This window comes from Cryptomeria japonica, chromosome 1 (assembly GCF_030272615.1).
Source record: "Cryptomeria japonica chromosome 1, Sugi_1.0, whole genome shotgun sequence".
NCBI classification, from domain to species: domain Eukaryota; kingdom Viridiplantae; phylum Streptophyta; class Pinopsida; order Cupressales; family Cupressaceae; genus Cryptomeria; species Cryptomeria japonica.
In genome coordinates this window covers 716,715,939-716,731,929 of record NC_081405.1, presented here as the reverse complement: position 1 = coordinate 716,731,929, position 15,991 = coordinate 716,715,939, and the positions used below count along the sequence as shown (strand labels likewise).

Below are 15,991 nucleotides of genomic sequence, written 5' to 3'. Positions count from 1 at the left end.
ATTCAGCTGAAAAACAGATTGTAGAACAACATACTTTCCATTTAAATTTGTCATCCAGCATGCTTTTCTGAGCATCTGAGAGTTTACCAACAAATCTCCAAATATCCTCGCCTGCCAGAAAAGTATGTTGTAAAATTGCTGCTATAATTCTTCAAAACAAATGATGATTAAAAAGGGAACAAAATCATAAAATAACTGCATCCTCTAGGATAATCAACAGTAAGGAGAAAATTTAAGAAATATTTATAGCTTGATTATCTAGTTTCTAAGCATAATCAAAAAAGTTGTAAAATAGTATTAGCTCTATGAATACGTCAATGGAGAGAGGTGAAAAAGTTCTAAGGAAAAATCAGTATTTCCACTATTGCCATGTCATTAATTAAAATTTAAAATGTAATCAATGGTGAATGATTATCACTTTCTAAATTTTAATATATCTATGGTAATACTTACAGTTCTCTAAAGCATTAGCCACACATCCTCTTCGCCCTCCAAAAATGGCTATGCTCAATCCAATTTTAAGATACAATTTTATGTTTGAATTGGATTCCTGCAGGGCTACAATTTTATGTGTCGTAGTCCTGAGGCATCAGAATTTTTATGCATCAACTGTATCCAAAAGGGGATCAAGTATTGGAAAAACTCTATTTGTAAAGCAATCTTCTAGTTGCAGACAATAAATTATGTAACCAACAGAACAAATATCCTGTTGTGCAGTGACATTATGGGAAAATTATTTATGGAAGATTTCATACAGATGATTTCCATTCCCATATCATTAAACTGTTATTTAATTAAAATTTTGATGTAGAAATATGATTCATAATTTCTAAGTTAATGCTTAGAGAATCTACTAAATCACCAATTCAAACTACTGTCCTGCTTACTCAATCCAAATGACTGTCTTGAAGGATAGAATGCTGTGCGATTATGAATATTAAATGCATATATCCTATGGCAGAGTTCTCTTCAATTCACTACAACATTCACACAAGCCTCCAGTGATGCAACCCAACCTCCTTGAGCCCTTATATATGTTGGAATGTCCTTGTGCACTAGAAGGTCCTGGAATTCAAATGGGAAAGAGAAGAATTGGACTGTGCTTCGAATTCCGTTTTGTTCAAAACTGCCCCTTGGGTGAACTGTCATTCCAATTAAAACACCACTCCTATACAGTAGCTGGCAGTTTTGAAACAGCCCCATGAAAGAAAAAATGGCATGGATGAATTTTGCAATTTTTGACACCTACAAATCTGGGGACCAACACATTGTTAATTATATATACTATTAATATTTTAGTAACTTTACTATTATTAATATAATGAATAACGCAATATCCAATATACCAAAGTCTACAAAACTATATGAAGAACCAAATAATGTACCTCCCGATCCACAACAAAGATAGTACTTTCTAAACCCTAATTGACATCAAGAATTTGAAATACAAAATTTCTCATCTTCACACAAAAACAATTATTAATTAACTCATTTTCAAACCTGCTGCAAAGGCAAGGACAAGCCAGTACATGGTACGTGTACCTAAATAAGAGAGGGTGCACTTATCAAGATTTTAGGAAAGATGATCAAGGAATTTTGGAAGCTCTTAAGACAAAAATGAGACCCAAGAACTTTGGTCTTGGGTATGCAAGAGAAACATCTCAACTAGCCATAAGCACATGTTGATTTGATTGCATTCCATCCATACTCAACAAGAATGAATTTTCAACATATTTGAGAAAAAAGTAGAAAATTTCAAAATAATCATTTCTGCACAAGGCATCATTACCCATGAGGAGGGACAATCAACCATGTAACTCCACTATATTTTATGTGAAATGCATGTCACATTGTTGATTTTTGACTATACATTTCTAGCTAAAAATTTTAAAATAGCTTCACATATCTTCATTCAGATTGCAACCATCTTGTTAACAACTCCACGTTTCAATAAAGATTCATTTGCATTTCCCTAACATGTGTGTTTATAGTGTTTATTTCCTTTTCTTTAGTTCATTGTATTTAAAGTATAAAAAATCAAGTTTCTGCAATTTATTGTGTTGTCCACTAGATTTCCATTTATATCCAAATCCTTCATTATTTGAGGATTGTGCACCAAGCAAACTACTGACAAACACACAATATTAATTGCAAGCACAATCCAACATGAAGAATCTGGAATAAGTTGTTCAAGCACAAGGTTCTGTAATCAACTCTCACAGAAATTTCTAGCAGACTTAGGACACCACAGTAAAAGCAATACATATAGACATGCAATTATCAATCTGAATGCACAGTATTCAAAAAGTTACTCATAAATTATAATACATATTTAATAATTATAATTTTTAATTTTTGATAAATAGATTTCATCTCAACTTAATGTGGTTTTGAAATTATTCTTGGTTAGGATTTTCAATTTTTTATATTATAATTTATTATTTAATCATTAATATTATTATACATATTTAATAATTATAATTTTTATTTTATTTCCTATGAACTGTTCAACACTTCCCTCATCACATGTAGCTAACACTCCATTTTTCATTCCAACTCCTTTTCAAGTAACTAGCACTTTGCAACATTGTGTTCACAAAAAATTAAAATGGCTCTGCGAATTCTCGATAGAGTGAATGACAGAAACAGAGACAGCAAAGCATGCGATAGTGCAGTTCCATCGACTTCTGGAAGGGCTCCCCCTCTGCAGGATCAACCATGGCAAGTGGTTCGAAGCAGGAGAACCATTAATGCAGAAAGGAGACTGGCTAGGGTCACACTGGACATAGCCCATATTTGGGCAGTCCCCATTACCACACAAATCCCCTCCTTCGCTACCAAAGCAAACAGGGTTCCATTAGGTTCAAAGGCAGAATATGATTGGTCGCAACTCGGACCTCGAAGATGCCAGGCAGAGGGTTCAATAAAACCGTCCAGAATTGGAGAACCCGCACCTCATAGCAATATCAACACTCATGCAATGCAAAAAGCATGGAAGGGGCCGAAAAACCCTGTTAAAAAACAGATATCCACAAAACCCAAAAACCCTAGGCCAGAGCCCATCAAAATCTCGGCTCCAAATGCTGTTACAGAGTTAAGAAATTATTGTACTAAGCACGGACTATTTGCAAAATGGGAAGGCAGTGGGCAATCCTCTTCCGAAATAGCCAATTGGTGGAGAGAAACATTCCGCGGCCAGGTAAGTATAATATCCTTAACCAATAAATTCATCTTTGTTGAATGCTTTAAGGAATCGTTAAAATCTAGATTACTAGAGGGAGAACAGGTATTTTACAAAGGAACGAATTTTAAATTTCTAGATTGGAAACCTAAATTCGACTTGAATAGACACGAATTTAACACAGAATCTAGATGGATAATCATTCATAGCCTCCCTGTAGAGCTAATGCATGTCAAGATTCTTATTGACATTGGCAACAGTTTAGGTAAATTTGTCGCCCTAAAAAAAAACTGGTCGGACAAATCCGACATTAAAATACTAATAGATGTAGAAAGAAGCACTAAAAATTTAAGAAATATATCCATCAACACGATGGATGGGAATTATAATTTAATTCCCGAATGGTTTAATGGTGAGATTTTGAAGGAAATATACGGTCTAAACCCTAATGTTAGAAAAGCCCAGGATAAAAAAATAGGGAAACTGAGGAAACCTGATAACAAGGTTAACATCCAATTCAACAATGACATTGGCGGTTTTATCATTACGGAATCACAGATTGGGGATAAACAAGGGACACCGTCTAATACCCAGTTTAGAAATAATCCAATCAAACCTGCCACAACAACGAGGCGCCTGCAACACCTAATGAGGACAAAATTCAAAAAGAATTGAGAGATGTCATTGACAACCTAATGGGAAAATTTGCAGAAGAAATAGTTGACGAAGCCATGATAGCAGAAAATAATATCCCCTCGGAAGATTATGATCACATCCCAGACATTCCTCAGGAAATAAATAATATGAATGAACAAGAAGAAGTGGTTCCTGAAACTCAGAATATGGATAACCCTTCTCCTGTGGTCAATGGGATGAATGAAGAAGAAGAAAGAAACTTCATAATCAAAGAATTAATTAACATGCAGGAAGAGGAAAGGAACTGGGAATCAAATGTTAATCTCGAGGACTCACCCAACATGGGTACAATGCTGCTAGAAGGAAACAAAGAGAACCCAGACTGTGGCAAACCCAGTAACAATAAGAGAGGTCGAAAGTCTTTTTTAGACAAAATGAAATTGGATGGGCAGGCGGAGGGGCAGACCAAAATAACAACCCTATTTGGTCCAGGAAAGAGCCCACCAGTCCCTAGGCTGGAATAAAAATATTGACTTGGAATGTAAGGGGACTGGGCGCCCCTAGTAAGCAGCGCTTGATTAAGCGTAGCTTAAAAAGATCTGATATGGATATAGTCATGTTACAAGAAACTAAATTAAACAAGGAAGACTAGCATCAGGAGGACTGGCATTATTGTGGAAGAAAAACAAAATAACATTTTCAGGATATGTCAAGATGCAACACTGGATGGCGGGCAAAATAAAAGCACTTGATAGAGATGCAGAATTTATCATCATAAATGTCTATGGCCCGATAACTACGGAGAAGAAAAAGTCAGTATGGCTAGAAATTGATCATTTTTTAACAAATCAGAAGGCACCACACTACATTATAGGTGGAGACTTCAACACCATTCTCCACCAATCTGAGAAACGTGGAGGATCAAAAATCATGACGCAACCTCAAAAAGATTTTTTGGAATGGATAAATAATAACTATCTTTTAGAAATAAAAACTGACAGGGGATCACACACATGGAATAACGGGAGATCCGGTTTCTCCAACATCTCCGAAATACTGGACAGGTTCTTCTTTAAAGGGGATCATGCAATCCAATACTTTAGAAACATGTTGAATAATTGGGAATACTCGGACCTCCCACACAATCAGGATTTGATTAAAAACATTCCTAAACTACTATCAAAAGAGGACAATAAGATGCTAAATGCCAAAATCACTAAGGAAGAAGTAAAACAGGCTCTGTCACAATTTTCAAGGGACAAGGCCCCTGGACCAAATGGATACCTTGCTGGCTTCTACCAGAAATGTTGGCATATTATAGGTGATGAAGTGTCAGATGCCTTAGAAGCCGCTAGAAATGCAGGCAATTTTCCGAAGGAGATAAACAACACATTCTTAGCACTTCTACCTAAAAAAGAAAACCCTTCAAAATGGGAAGAATTCAGACCCATATCTTTATGCAACATGACATATAAATTATTAACTAAAGTCATGGCCAATAGATTAAAAAAGCTCCTACCAGTTATCATTTTTGAAGAACAAATAGGGTTTGTTCCTAACAGATCAATCTTGGATGGGATAATTATTGTCCAAGAGGCTATTCATTCCATACAAAATCAAAGACAACCAAATATGCTAATAAAACTTGATATCAAGAAAGCATATGATAAAGTAGATTGGTACTTCCTATGTAGCTGCATGAAAGCCTTCAGCTTTAATAGTCAATGGATTAATTGGGTATATAGATGTATCTCAAGTCCCAGTTACTCGGTATTGATAAACGAAAAACCGGAAAGATATTTCGAAGCAACAAGGGGTCTGAGACAGGGGGATCCGCTCTCCCCCTTCCTATTTATTATAATGTCCGAAGCCTTAGGAAGAGCTTTTAATGCGTCAAGATTAGGAGGTAGGCTGCAAGGTATACAAATAACCACAAGGGTAGAACCCTGTACACATCAGCAATTTGCAGATGATACAATGATATTAGGGAAGGGCAGACTCAAAGAGGCCAAGGAAATCAAGAGAATCCTACTCGCATATGGAAAAGCGTCGGGTGAATTAGTAAATAACCAAAAATCAGAAATTTTTTGCTTTAATATGTCTATAGTATATACAAGAGGAAAATAAAATAGCTAGCTGGCTCGAGTATAGAATTGGACAATTACCATGCACATATTTAGGAATACCAATAGACAAAGGAACAAGATCCAGCTAGCTTTGGGACCATCTCATTGAACATATCAAGAAAAGACTCTCGTCTTGGAAAGGCCTTTGGCTGACAGCGGCAGGCCGATTAACATTGATTAAATCAATCTTATCGGCAATATCCATTTACCTTCTATCTTGCATCCCTATATCAATAGGAGTACATAAGAACATATCCCAAATTATCAGAAATTTTTATTGGCAGGGCACAGAAGACAAAAACAAAATAAAATTGATATCCTGGGATAAAATTTGCAGAGTCAAAAGTGATGGGGGCACGGGTATAAGGAATCTAATATGGCAGAACAAGGCCTTAGGGGCAAAATTAATCTCGAGGACATATGTCTCATCCGATACCAAATGGGCTAGAATCCTAAGAAATAAGTATCTGGCAAACAACCATAAGGAGGCAATATTCAGGGAAAAACACTTGCAGAAGGGTTCCAAAATCTGGAATTTTATAAAAGATTGTCGCCCCATAATAATAAACCATCTGGCTTGGGACATCCACAATGGCAAATCAGCATTGTTTTGGGAAGATTCCTGGGGGGACCAACCTCCAATAGATGTATTGATGGATACATCCAACATCAAGCATCAAATAAAGAACCTTTGGGGGAATTATGTAAAGGATTACATAATTCCTGAACCAAAATCGGTATTTGGATGGAAATGGAAAAACATGCGTCCATTTATGCCTGAAATCAAATTCCAAGAATTGCAAAAGATACTTAATCACAGACTGATTTCCTTTAGAGAAGGGGATGATTATTTATTATGGTCAAAATCCAAGGACGGGCAATATAACTACAGAGATGGCTTCAGGAGCATATATAATAAGGCAAAAGTCAGCAAAGATCACATTCCTGTCAAACTCTGCTGGAATAAATTGTGTCTTCCAAAGGCAGGCTTCTTTGCTTGGGCGGCAATTCAAAGGAAAGTACTTACAGCCGATCACTTCAGACGTAGGGGATATGAAGGACCATCAATCTGTCTATTATGTAGGGAAGATGAGGAAACGAGTGACCATATTTTCATGACATGCAAATATACCAAAAAATGCTGGTATTGGTTAATGGCACAGCTAGGATGGTCGGGAGCTATTAGCTACTCCTTGATAGAATGGTGTTCATACTGGCCAATTATCATGAAAAACAGTCTATTTCATAATTTATGGATCTGCAGCCCATCCATAGTAATATGGGAGATCTAGAAAGAAAGAAATAGGAGAATATTTCAAGAAAAGGAAATGCAAATAGAAAAACTCATAATAAAAATCCCTCCTTTTATTGGAAAAACGGGAACAGACAAAGAAGAGATAAGAAGAACATGCAAATGGCAACCTCCAAAGCCTAGATGGTTTAAATTAAATTTTGATGGAGCATCCAGAGGAAACCCTGGAATTGCAGGGGCAGGATGCATTATCCATTCAGATAAGGGAAAGTGTATTGGATCTAAATCCATTCATTTAGGACAGACCACCAACAATACCGCTGAACTACTAAGCCTCATAGAAGGACTAAATATGTGCACAGAACTAAGGATACATAAATTAGAAATTGAAGGTGACTCGGCAATAATAATCAATGCAATTAGGAGCAAATGATTGCCTAATTGGAAACTTAGAGGTATTCTTGATAAAGCATTGGAATTACTCAATAATTTCACAAATTTCACATCAACCACATATACAGAGAGGCAAACTCGACAGCTGATGCTCTAGCCAATTTAGGGGCAGATGGGATAACTAAGACAACGGTTAATATTTCAGACTCTACTGATAAGGAGCAAGTTGGATAAACAAATATTTGAAAACATATCTATAAGCTTATGGATAAGGCATAGACATATATGCATATAGATATGTTTCCATATTTACTTAGACTTATTCAATCTATAGATATACAGAGATACCCATGGATATATAAATAAATATATTTTTTATATAAATTGGACAGATATTGATTTATAGTTACAGATACACATATATATATACAAATGTATAAATATTTATACATATATTTATATATTTATAGATATATACATATGTACTTATATATATCCAAATAGATATATATATATATATATATTTGGCAGATCTTTGATATATATATATAGACAAATTTATATATATACATATAGATATTTATATCCTGTGTATATATATATATATATATATCTTTGTCTTCTTATATATCTATATATCTTTGTCTTCTTATATATCTTTGTATATACCTATATATACACACAAATATATATATATATATAGAGATATATATATTTATATACAAATGGAATACATATATTGATATATACTTGCATATCCATATATATGCATTTATATATATACGGTCTTATAACCTTATAACCTAGCTCACTCTCTTGTAGAATTTATTAATTCTGAAGCATTGATCTTATTATTTACAATTTCCATTAAAGGAGAAAACGACATCAAGTGACTTTTTAAGATATGAATTAGATCTTAATAATTAACAAAAAGTTAACTTGAATTATCAATAATTAAAATGACACGAGATACATGTTGTCATTTCGAATAATGATTGTGACCGGAGATTAGCCTATCCCGCGTTTATATTAAAACACAAACTGGAAATAAATGTCCAGAGGCTTATATGTCCTTAAAGCTTAAAACAGTGGCCGATCACTAACTTAGTGGGCGGTGATGCTCATATCTAAAACAAAGCAATTATAGATTAATAAGCCTACAGATAGAAGCACTTCATCATAGCTAGCATGATCCCCACGAAATCCTGATAATTATGATATGTCGGGGCTTTGGTGTGAGGCGTACTCCCTTGATCATCCGCCAAAATCAATTACGGCTCCTCAACACGATTTTAACACTGATGGCGCATCATTCAAGGACATGCGCCATTTCGTATCCAATAAGACCCATCCAAAGTGGGTTAAGGCAGGCATGTTTTTTAGAAAGAATAAACAAATTTAGCTCCTTCACATCATTAACTCACTAGGATATTAATTAAGCTCCAGAATTAATAGAAGAAGTTTTGTAATAATTCATCGCTCTGTAATTGAGGATAAACAAAGGATGGATACCCCGATTAAACTTTGCAGCACTAAAAGGCAAATGGCCTTTGAAGGGACCATTACCAAAGAACGCCTCAAGCGCATCATGCGACTTCCCCACACCTTAGTGATTGATACGGTTGAGAATATCCTGGGTCCAGATTTTCTCTCAAACTTAGATAGAACCAGGGCTAACACGGATGTGGCCGCCATGTTTCTCGTTGTGGCTGTTAGCTCTACCAAAAATCGTGAAGATACAAGTGCCCTGTGTAGAGAGGTCTTCATGGCCTCTATCTTGGGTGATCTGGAGCGGGTCTTAGTCAATATTGACAATGAATGGACTATCCCTCGGCCGCGGAATTATGATATTCTCATTCGAAATAACAGACCGGTTCCTCGTTTCCCTATCATATCCACAGATGGTGTGCCTTTCTCCGAAGATAGGCTTGAGGTAATAAACAGAAATGTCAACTTTCTGCTCTACTTATTTCATGTGTGACACCCTCCAAAACCCACTTGGTTTGAGGACTTCCTCAAAGCAGAGGATCTAGTTCTCGAAGATGAGAATGCTTCTTCCTCGTCCTCTGGGTCGGAATGATTTGGTTCGGTTTTCTGGGTGTGCTTGTGAGCTTTTTTGAAAACAATTAGAAAGAATTTTTGCATGTGATAATGTTGTAACTAAAAACTTGGTAAAAATTGGGACATAGTAGATAACTATCTCTAAGTAGAACTGGGTTAATCTTTAGTTTACAGAAACCAGAGTATAGACAGCCAAGTACTATGAATCTTAAAAGACATACAGGACACTAAATTAGTTGGATATTAATCGTAAAAAGCACTGCGACTTAATGAGTATGAAGGAATATCTATTTATATAGAAATATACTAGCATTTTGGTTCGAATACCTAGCAATCTGAATAGATACTCTAGATATTTGCAGACATCTGGATGCATGCATTTATTGGTATTCATTCATACTGGTGGTGATCATTTCAGAATGGGTAATTTTGATTTATTAAGAATAATAGATAATGGCTGTAGCACTCTTGTGCCATTTGTTGAAATTTTTCTATATTGGGCCATCCCCCTGTCATGTCTTGAGACGGAGGACTTTATGTGGCTAACATGCAAATTCGAATAATCATTCATTCAGCCATCCTCTCTGCTATAAATTTACAGGAAATGGGGAGGCCGGTATGATTGGATCTCATCTACTTACTCTTGTTATTGTAGCCTGGATCTTATCCGTTATTAAGGACAACATCCAGGAGCATAAACAAGAGTTGGTAAACTGGAGATGCTTTGGTCATTAGACAATCATGTTCGGGCCTAAACATAATTGGACATTAGATACTCAATTCTGTTGCTTAAATGATAAGTTTCACAGGAAATGGTATTGTGATAATTGTCTAGCATTATAGATAAAATTTTACTTGCTATAATAGATTGGATGATACTAACAAATCTGCCAAGCGTTTGAGAAATTAACAATGCAAGCCAAATAGGCACATCTCGGGGAATTTAGGGGACACTATTGACAACCAAAGATCATCTTCAGCACCAAACCGCTAGAAGTTGTGGAAAGTAATTATCTGATTATTAAAATCTGTACTTTTTGGGCTTGTTAGGGTAGGGAAAATAAAAACACCCTCCCATCTGACCACCCTGGCCCGGGGTGATGAAGTATTAAATCTGAAATTGTTATTTGCTGGACTATGGTCCCGAGCAAGGCCGGAGGTTTTCTCACCTCCACTCTTTCCTACCGGCGCCCGCACGAGTGGAGAATTGTAAAATTTCAAATTGATTAATAAAATTTCTTGGCCTCGGCCTTTTATCGAAAAAAAAAAAATTATAATTTTTATTTTTATTTTTTGATAAATAGATTTCATCTCAACTTAATGTGGTTTTGAAATTATTCTTCATTAGGACTTTCATTTTATTTTTTTATTATAATTTATTATTTAATAATTTATAATTTTATATTTATTTTTCTTTGTTATATTTTTGTAACTAAAATTTTAAAATCAAGATTTGAAAAAGTAATTATAAAAGTGTCTTTTTTTAAGTTTCAATTATTATTGTTGATTAAATTGTTTATATTTAAACAAGTTTTACTATTTTTAATTAACAATATTTATTAATATCAGTATCCGATACTGTATCTCTTCTGTGTCCATGTCTAAAGGGATTAGAGATTTATTCACCTACCCAAAGCAATTCTTATAGTTCAACAGTAACTTTCTTGGGCTATCCAACAAATTCCTCATATTGTTTGTAGGCAAATAATGTAACTGTGTATTTAGTTACTGTTTTTTCTTTTTGCTTTCTCATGACAACATTGTACAGGTATAAACAACCCAGATTAATAGCTTGACTATCAACTAAAGGAAATTTAATTTGAGATGACTTAAACCAAATATTCAAAAATAACATGTCAAACCTGAAAAGCATCAACCAAGTAACTGGACAAAGGAAATATTTCATCTAAAATAATACCAAGAATCTTATATGCAGTCGCTGATGTATTTAGTGCAGCCTTTCTGATTTCACCATCACGTTCTGATGTCAATGCAGCAACAGCCTGTAAAGCTTTTGAAGGTCCAGCTAACTGTCACAGACATGCAAACCCAAAATGTCAGAAAAGATAACCATGTTTTCACATTTAATACTGAATTGGTTACAAAATTAGTTTTAGCAAAGCAACCAATATAAACCCCATACCTCAATTCCATAGCGATCTAACATAAATCCAATGAGATCTACAGATTCAATTCTAGTTCTGTTGTTCTTTGATCGCAGACCCTCCAAGATAAATGTAAAAAGTTTTGATGCGGGATATATACATGTCATAAGCTTTGTTAAATCACGCATCTTTTCCCTTACTTTCTCAATGTTATGTCCTAACTGCAAATAACCCAGAAAATGATTTCAATGTGTGAAATAAAATTCTTGATCTTCTAATTGATTGACAACTAAATTCTAGAAGAGCATAATGTAAGATATTTTGTACCTTCTCAATTAAGCAAGGAAGGAAAATGCTAGCTTCAGACTCAGATAGTGTATACCCTTCATTTTTCAATGCCTCAAATAATTCAGGAAGAAACTCAAGAACCTGGCATCAAAGAGCTAGAGACATAAGGAGTGGACATTTAATTTCAGTAACTCTCCAAACATCAAGATTCAAAATACCAGCTGTCCTACCTTCAGCAAGCATGTTGTGTTTGACTCACAGAAGCGTAAAACTGTCCATCGTAAAAGGATATCAACTATCTCAATGATATCCCTTCCATGAGAAGGAATAACCTATAAATAGGAAATTTTGAACCACATCTGATTATATATACCAAAGAATTTGTCTACCGACCTATCAAAAAATGTGACAGAATCTTCTTAGCTAATCGTTTCATATAAATATTACAGAAATGCTTCACATCCCCACCTTCTGCAGTAATTCTAGGCCATCAATTTGTTTCTTGAAGTCAGGACTCAACAGTCTTCGATGTAAATCTTCTCTGAAATACCTCATAACATCATTCTACAACAAAAGAATGTCAAAACTCCCATTAGAAAAGGATGTCATGCACCAAGTAGACGATTATACATAGTGATTATACAAACCTCAATTTCTTGAATTTGCTCAGGGCGTGGCTCTTCAAATTTGTGCTTACGGGGAATTAATCTCACCCGATCTTCCTGTATTTATTGTAATGTCAGCAAGGTCATTGTCTTTAGTACAAACAAAAAGAATAAGCAAATTCTTTTCTAAATTCCAACCTTGTTTGAATCCTTCAGATTAAATAAAGCTTGTCCCTGTACTGCAAGGTCCTGAGCAGCTACAGCAGCTGCCTGTTTGGAAACCTTTACTTGAGCAGGTTTCTGCAAAGAAAAATACTCATCAAGGCATATTAAATGCAACTACTTAGCTTCCTCAAAGGGAAAAAAATGACTTACGGATCCTGTAGTTCTTTGCCCATGTCGTGAAGATGGGCGATCACCACTGACATTCACACTTGGCTTCCCAATTTTACTCCCCGTCCTTGACCCTACATTTGATGTAGTTACCCGTGATGATTCGGGAACCTCTAAAAAATCAAAAAAAAAAAATATTAGATATGAATAACAAATCTAAGAGCACTTGCAAGCAATTAAATATCTAAACAATACCTTGTAGTGCACCTGCAGATCTCTGGCGTTCAAGCACAGCACTCAGTACAGGGCCTTGTAAATCCTTCAAGCTTTTGGTTATCTGACTCAAAATATAAAATCAGTAAGTAATTAAGCCCCCTGCCCAAAATCAGGAACTAAAAAATAAGGAACTTGTTAAAGTCCATTATTGAAAAGAGATAACTGCAACACACCATTTCTTGTCCACAAGCTCGAATTAATTCAGAAATACAAGCCTCTGCAGCCTTCCGGACATCTGCAGATTTATCCTGAATAGTACAAATAATCTGAATAAGCATAATACTACAATAAAACTTTTGTCGAAGGCATTGCACTTAAGAAGAGTAAGCAATGGATATGTGTGAACAGTAAATTGTAACCAAATTAAGAATCACACCAGAAGTGCAGATGCTGTAGGCTTCAGAAGTTGAATAAGGTCAGGTTGGTCACTAAGTTTTGTAAGTTGCCTTGTTAACCAGTCCAAAAGATCTTTACGGCCATCAGCACCAAGTTTGACATCTGACAATGCTGAAGCTATGTACGGAACCTGCCATAAATGAGATGGTTGAAATATATCATGCCATATAAGAATGAAATTATTAAAAAAACATCATTTACCTAAAAAACATACCATTTTATCCACTTGAACAACAGAAACCCACATGTCCAATGCCTTGATAGTACTTTCTCGCATTAGTTTCTTGTTATCACCAAGGCATTTAAGAACATCTGAAAGGATACCCTGCATTTTACAAACAAACAAGGACTGAATCAGACAAACATTTAAATTAATAGTGAAATCCAGCCTTTAGGCATCGACAATCAAATATGTGATTATAAACCTTGCTGCTCTTCTCAACTGCAGGACCCATTGCTGATGCAACATTCCCTATGGTAGTTAGAGTGGTCATCACCAAATTCTTGTTTGAATCAAACAAACGGGCTCTCAATGCTCCAAATAATTCCACTGTAATAATCAAAAGGACACTCACATTACAGTTTACTCATTCCATACAAACATAGTTCCATTACCCCAACTACTAGCACTAAAGCCTTTTTGAATCTAAATCAAAAAGCTGCATACAGCATATTTTTCATTTTGCAATAGAAGAAAAAGCTATTTAGTATTTAGCCACAGTGGTGCTATAAACATAACCCATGATTCAGAAATAATACACATACCAGTTCCAGTAGGCTGGATACGTTTGTTTGCTTCTTCAAGAATTTTGTTTACTGATTCTATTGATTCTAGACGAACCTGATAACACAGAAGCAGAAGAAAATCCTTGAATTATTTTCTGCAAACTATGAATTGTGTGAAAACGATAAACTAAAATAAAATTATCAATACATGTATTAGAGAATTATACCTTCCAATCAGGACATCCTAAATTCTTAATTAGATTAGATGTAATCTTTCCACTTATGTCTTCACGTGGCAGGCCATCAGAGCCAGACCCACAAGAAAGTGAAGCTGAATCTATAGCTTTTATAATTTTTTTTGGAGCTGCAGCAGGTCCCTGTTGAATGTAGTGTTGAATACATAATAAATAAGACACCTAATATAAGCTGAAACATAAGAAATATATTATACAAATATCATCAAGAACTAGCCAGTCACCTCGTATGGATTTTTCTCATACTCAGCATCAAGGGTACTTAAAAGTGCAGGTTTTACATCTGCCAGAAATCCCTTAATATCTGTGCATACAAAAATTAAATTTCAGTTCATCACAAAAAGAGTGTTCCTACTACAAAAAAATGAATGATGCAATTCAAAGTATACAACCACTGTACCTGGTCCAACAAATTTATGCAAAATGCCAATAAGCTTGATTGTTGAGTTTCTTGTGGCTGCAACACTAGATTGCAAGCCAATATCCTTACAGAAGTCAATTACATCCTGCAACATTACAGACTATGATAACGCCAACCAGAAAAAGCCCAGGAAAAGAATTTAAAAACCAAGATAACCAAATCATTCAACGATGGATAGAACATCAATTAAAAATAAGCACCTTGAGTTTTATATGTGAAGTACCAAAATCTTCCACAGCTGTGACCATCCACAGTAAACCTTCACTCATTACCTTAGGATTCTTGTGCTCCTTCATGATCTTAAAAAGCTGCAATTTGTGGAAAATCAAGAATATAGGCCAGCAAAAGGCACTTTAAGATCATATTTAATTTGCAGCAGAAAAATCAATAGGCTTTTATAATAGAAAATGAAATCTCAACTTACTCGATCAAACACAAAGCTAGGACCCACCACCTCACAAAAAGCAGTAAGACACTTCATAGCTTGGGCACGCGTTTTTATATCACATACCCTCTCAGAAACACCTACCAAACAAGAAATACACATTTCTTTGATTTCCGCATCCTTACATTAACTTGAAAAATTAAATTAAAGAACAACCATGGCACCTAGGTACAATCTCAAGACACTCTACACAATATGTCAGCCTACAGATTATATAGACAAAAACAAAAACAGTGCAAACTATTTAGAGCCACCAAATATCAATTATAAACCTTACCTAAAATACACAACACTACACATCGTTTTGGAAATTTTGACACGGTTGAAGCTATGTGTGTAACAACCTCAATAACCTTCTGTTGAACCTGCAACAGTAATAGTTTCACAAACAATTGACTCACAGTACAGAACAAATTATTGGGAAAATACAGTCTTTCAAGATAATAAACAGAAAAGATGTCCAAAAACTTTGTTTTAAAGAGTAGACTTGTAC

At 35.1% G+C, this 15,991-nt stretch overlaps 1 protein-coding gene across 2 annotated transcripts in view; it reads right to left on the bottom strand.

The window, feature by feature from the left end:
• The window catches only part of LOC131056779 (protein MOR1), a 48,369-nt gene that overhangs the window by 5,341 nt on the left and 27,037 nt on the right, over positions 1 to 15,991 (bottom strand). For both annotated transcript variants that reach the window (XM_057991043.2, XM_057991042.2), the window contains exons 20-40: positions 15,776 to 15,863; positions 15,478 to 15,578; positions 15,254 to 15,361; positions 15,033 to 15,138; positions 14,857 to 14,936; positions 14,606 to 14,755; positions 14,418 to 14,493; positions 14,078 to 14,202; positions 13,867 to 13,977; positions 13,633 to 13,782; positions 13,430 to 13,504; positions 13,236 to 13,317; positions 13,023 to 13,153; positions 12,846 to 12,947; positions 12,690 to 12,764; positions 12,511 to 12,606; positions 12,273 to 12,374; positions 12,082 to 12,183; positions 11,793 to 11,975; positions 11,568 to 11,679; positions 35 to 111 (exon numbers count right to left, since the gene is read on the bottom strand). In XM_057991043.2, the coding sequence (XP_057847026.2) occupies positions 35 to 111; positions 11,568 to 11,679; positions 11,793 to 11,975; positions 12,082 to 12,183; positions 12,273 to 12,374; positions 12,511 to 12,606; positions 12,690 to 12,764; positions 12,846 to 12,947; positions 13,023 to 13,153; positions 13,236 to 13,317; positions 13,430 to 13,504; positions 13,633 to 13,782; positions 13,867 to 13,977; positions 14,078 to 14,202; positions 14,418 to 14,493; positions 14,606 to 14,755; positions 14,857 to 14,936; positions 15,033 to 15,138; positions 15,254 to 15,361; positions 15,478 to 15,578; positions 15,776 to 15,863 (2,232 nt within the window). The remainder of the gene's footprint in view (positions 1 to 34; positions 112 to 11,567; positions 11,680 to 11,792; positions 11,976 to 12,081; positions 12,184 to 12,272; positions 12,375 to 12,510; positions 12,607 to 12,689; positions 12,765 to 12,845; positions 12,948 to 13,022; positions 13,154 to 13,235; positions 13,318 to 13,429; positions 13,505 to 13,632; positions 13,783 to 13,866; positions 13,978 to 14,077; positions 14,203 to 14,417; positions 14,494 to 14,605; positions 14,756 to 14,856; positions 14,937 to 15,032; positions 15,139 to 15,253; positions 15,362 to 15,477; positions 15,579 to 15,775; positions 15,864 to 15,991) is intronic.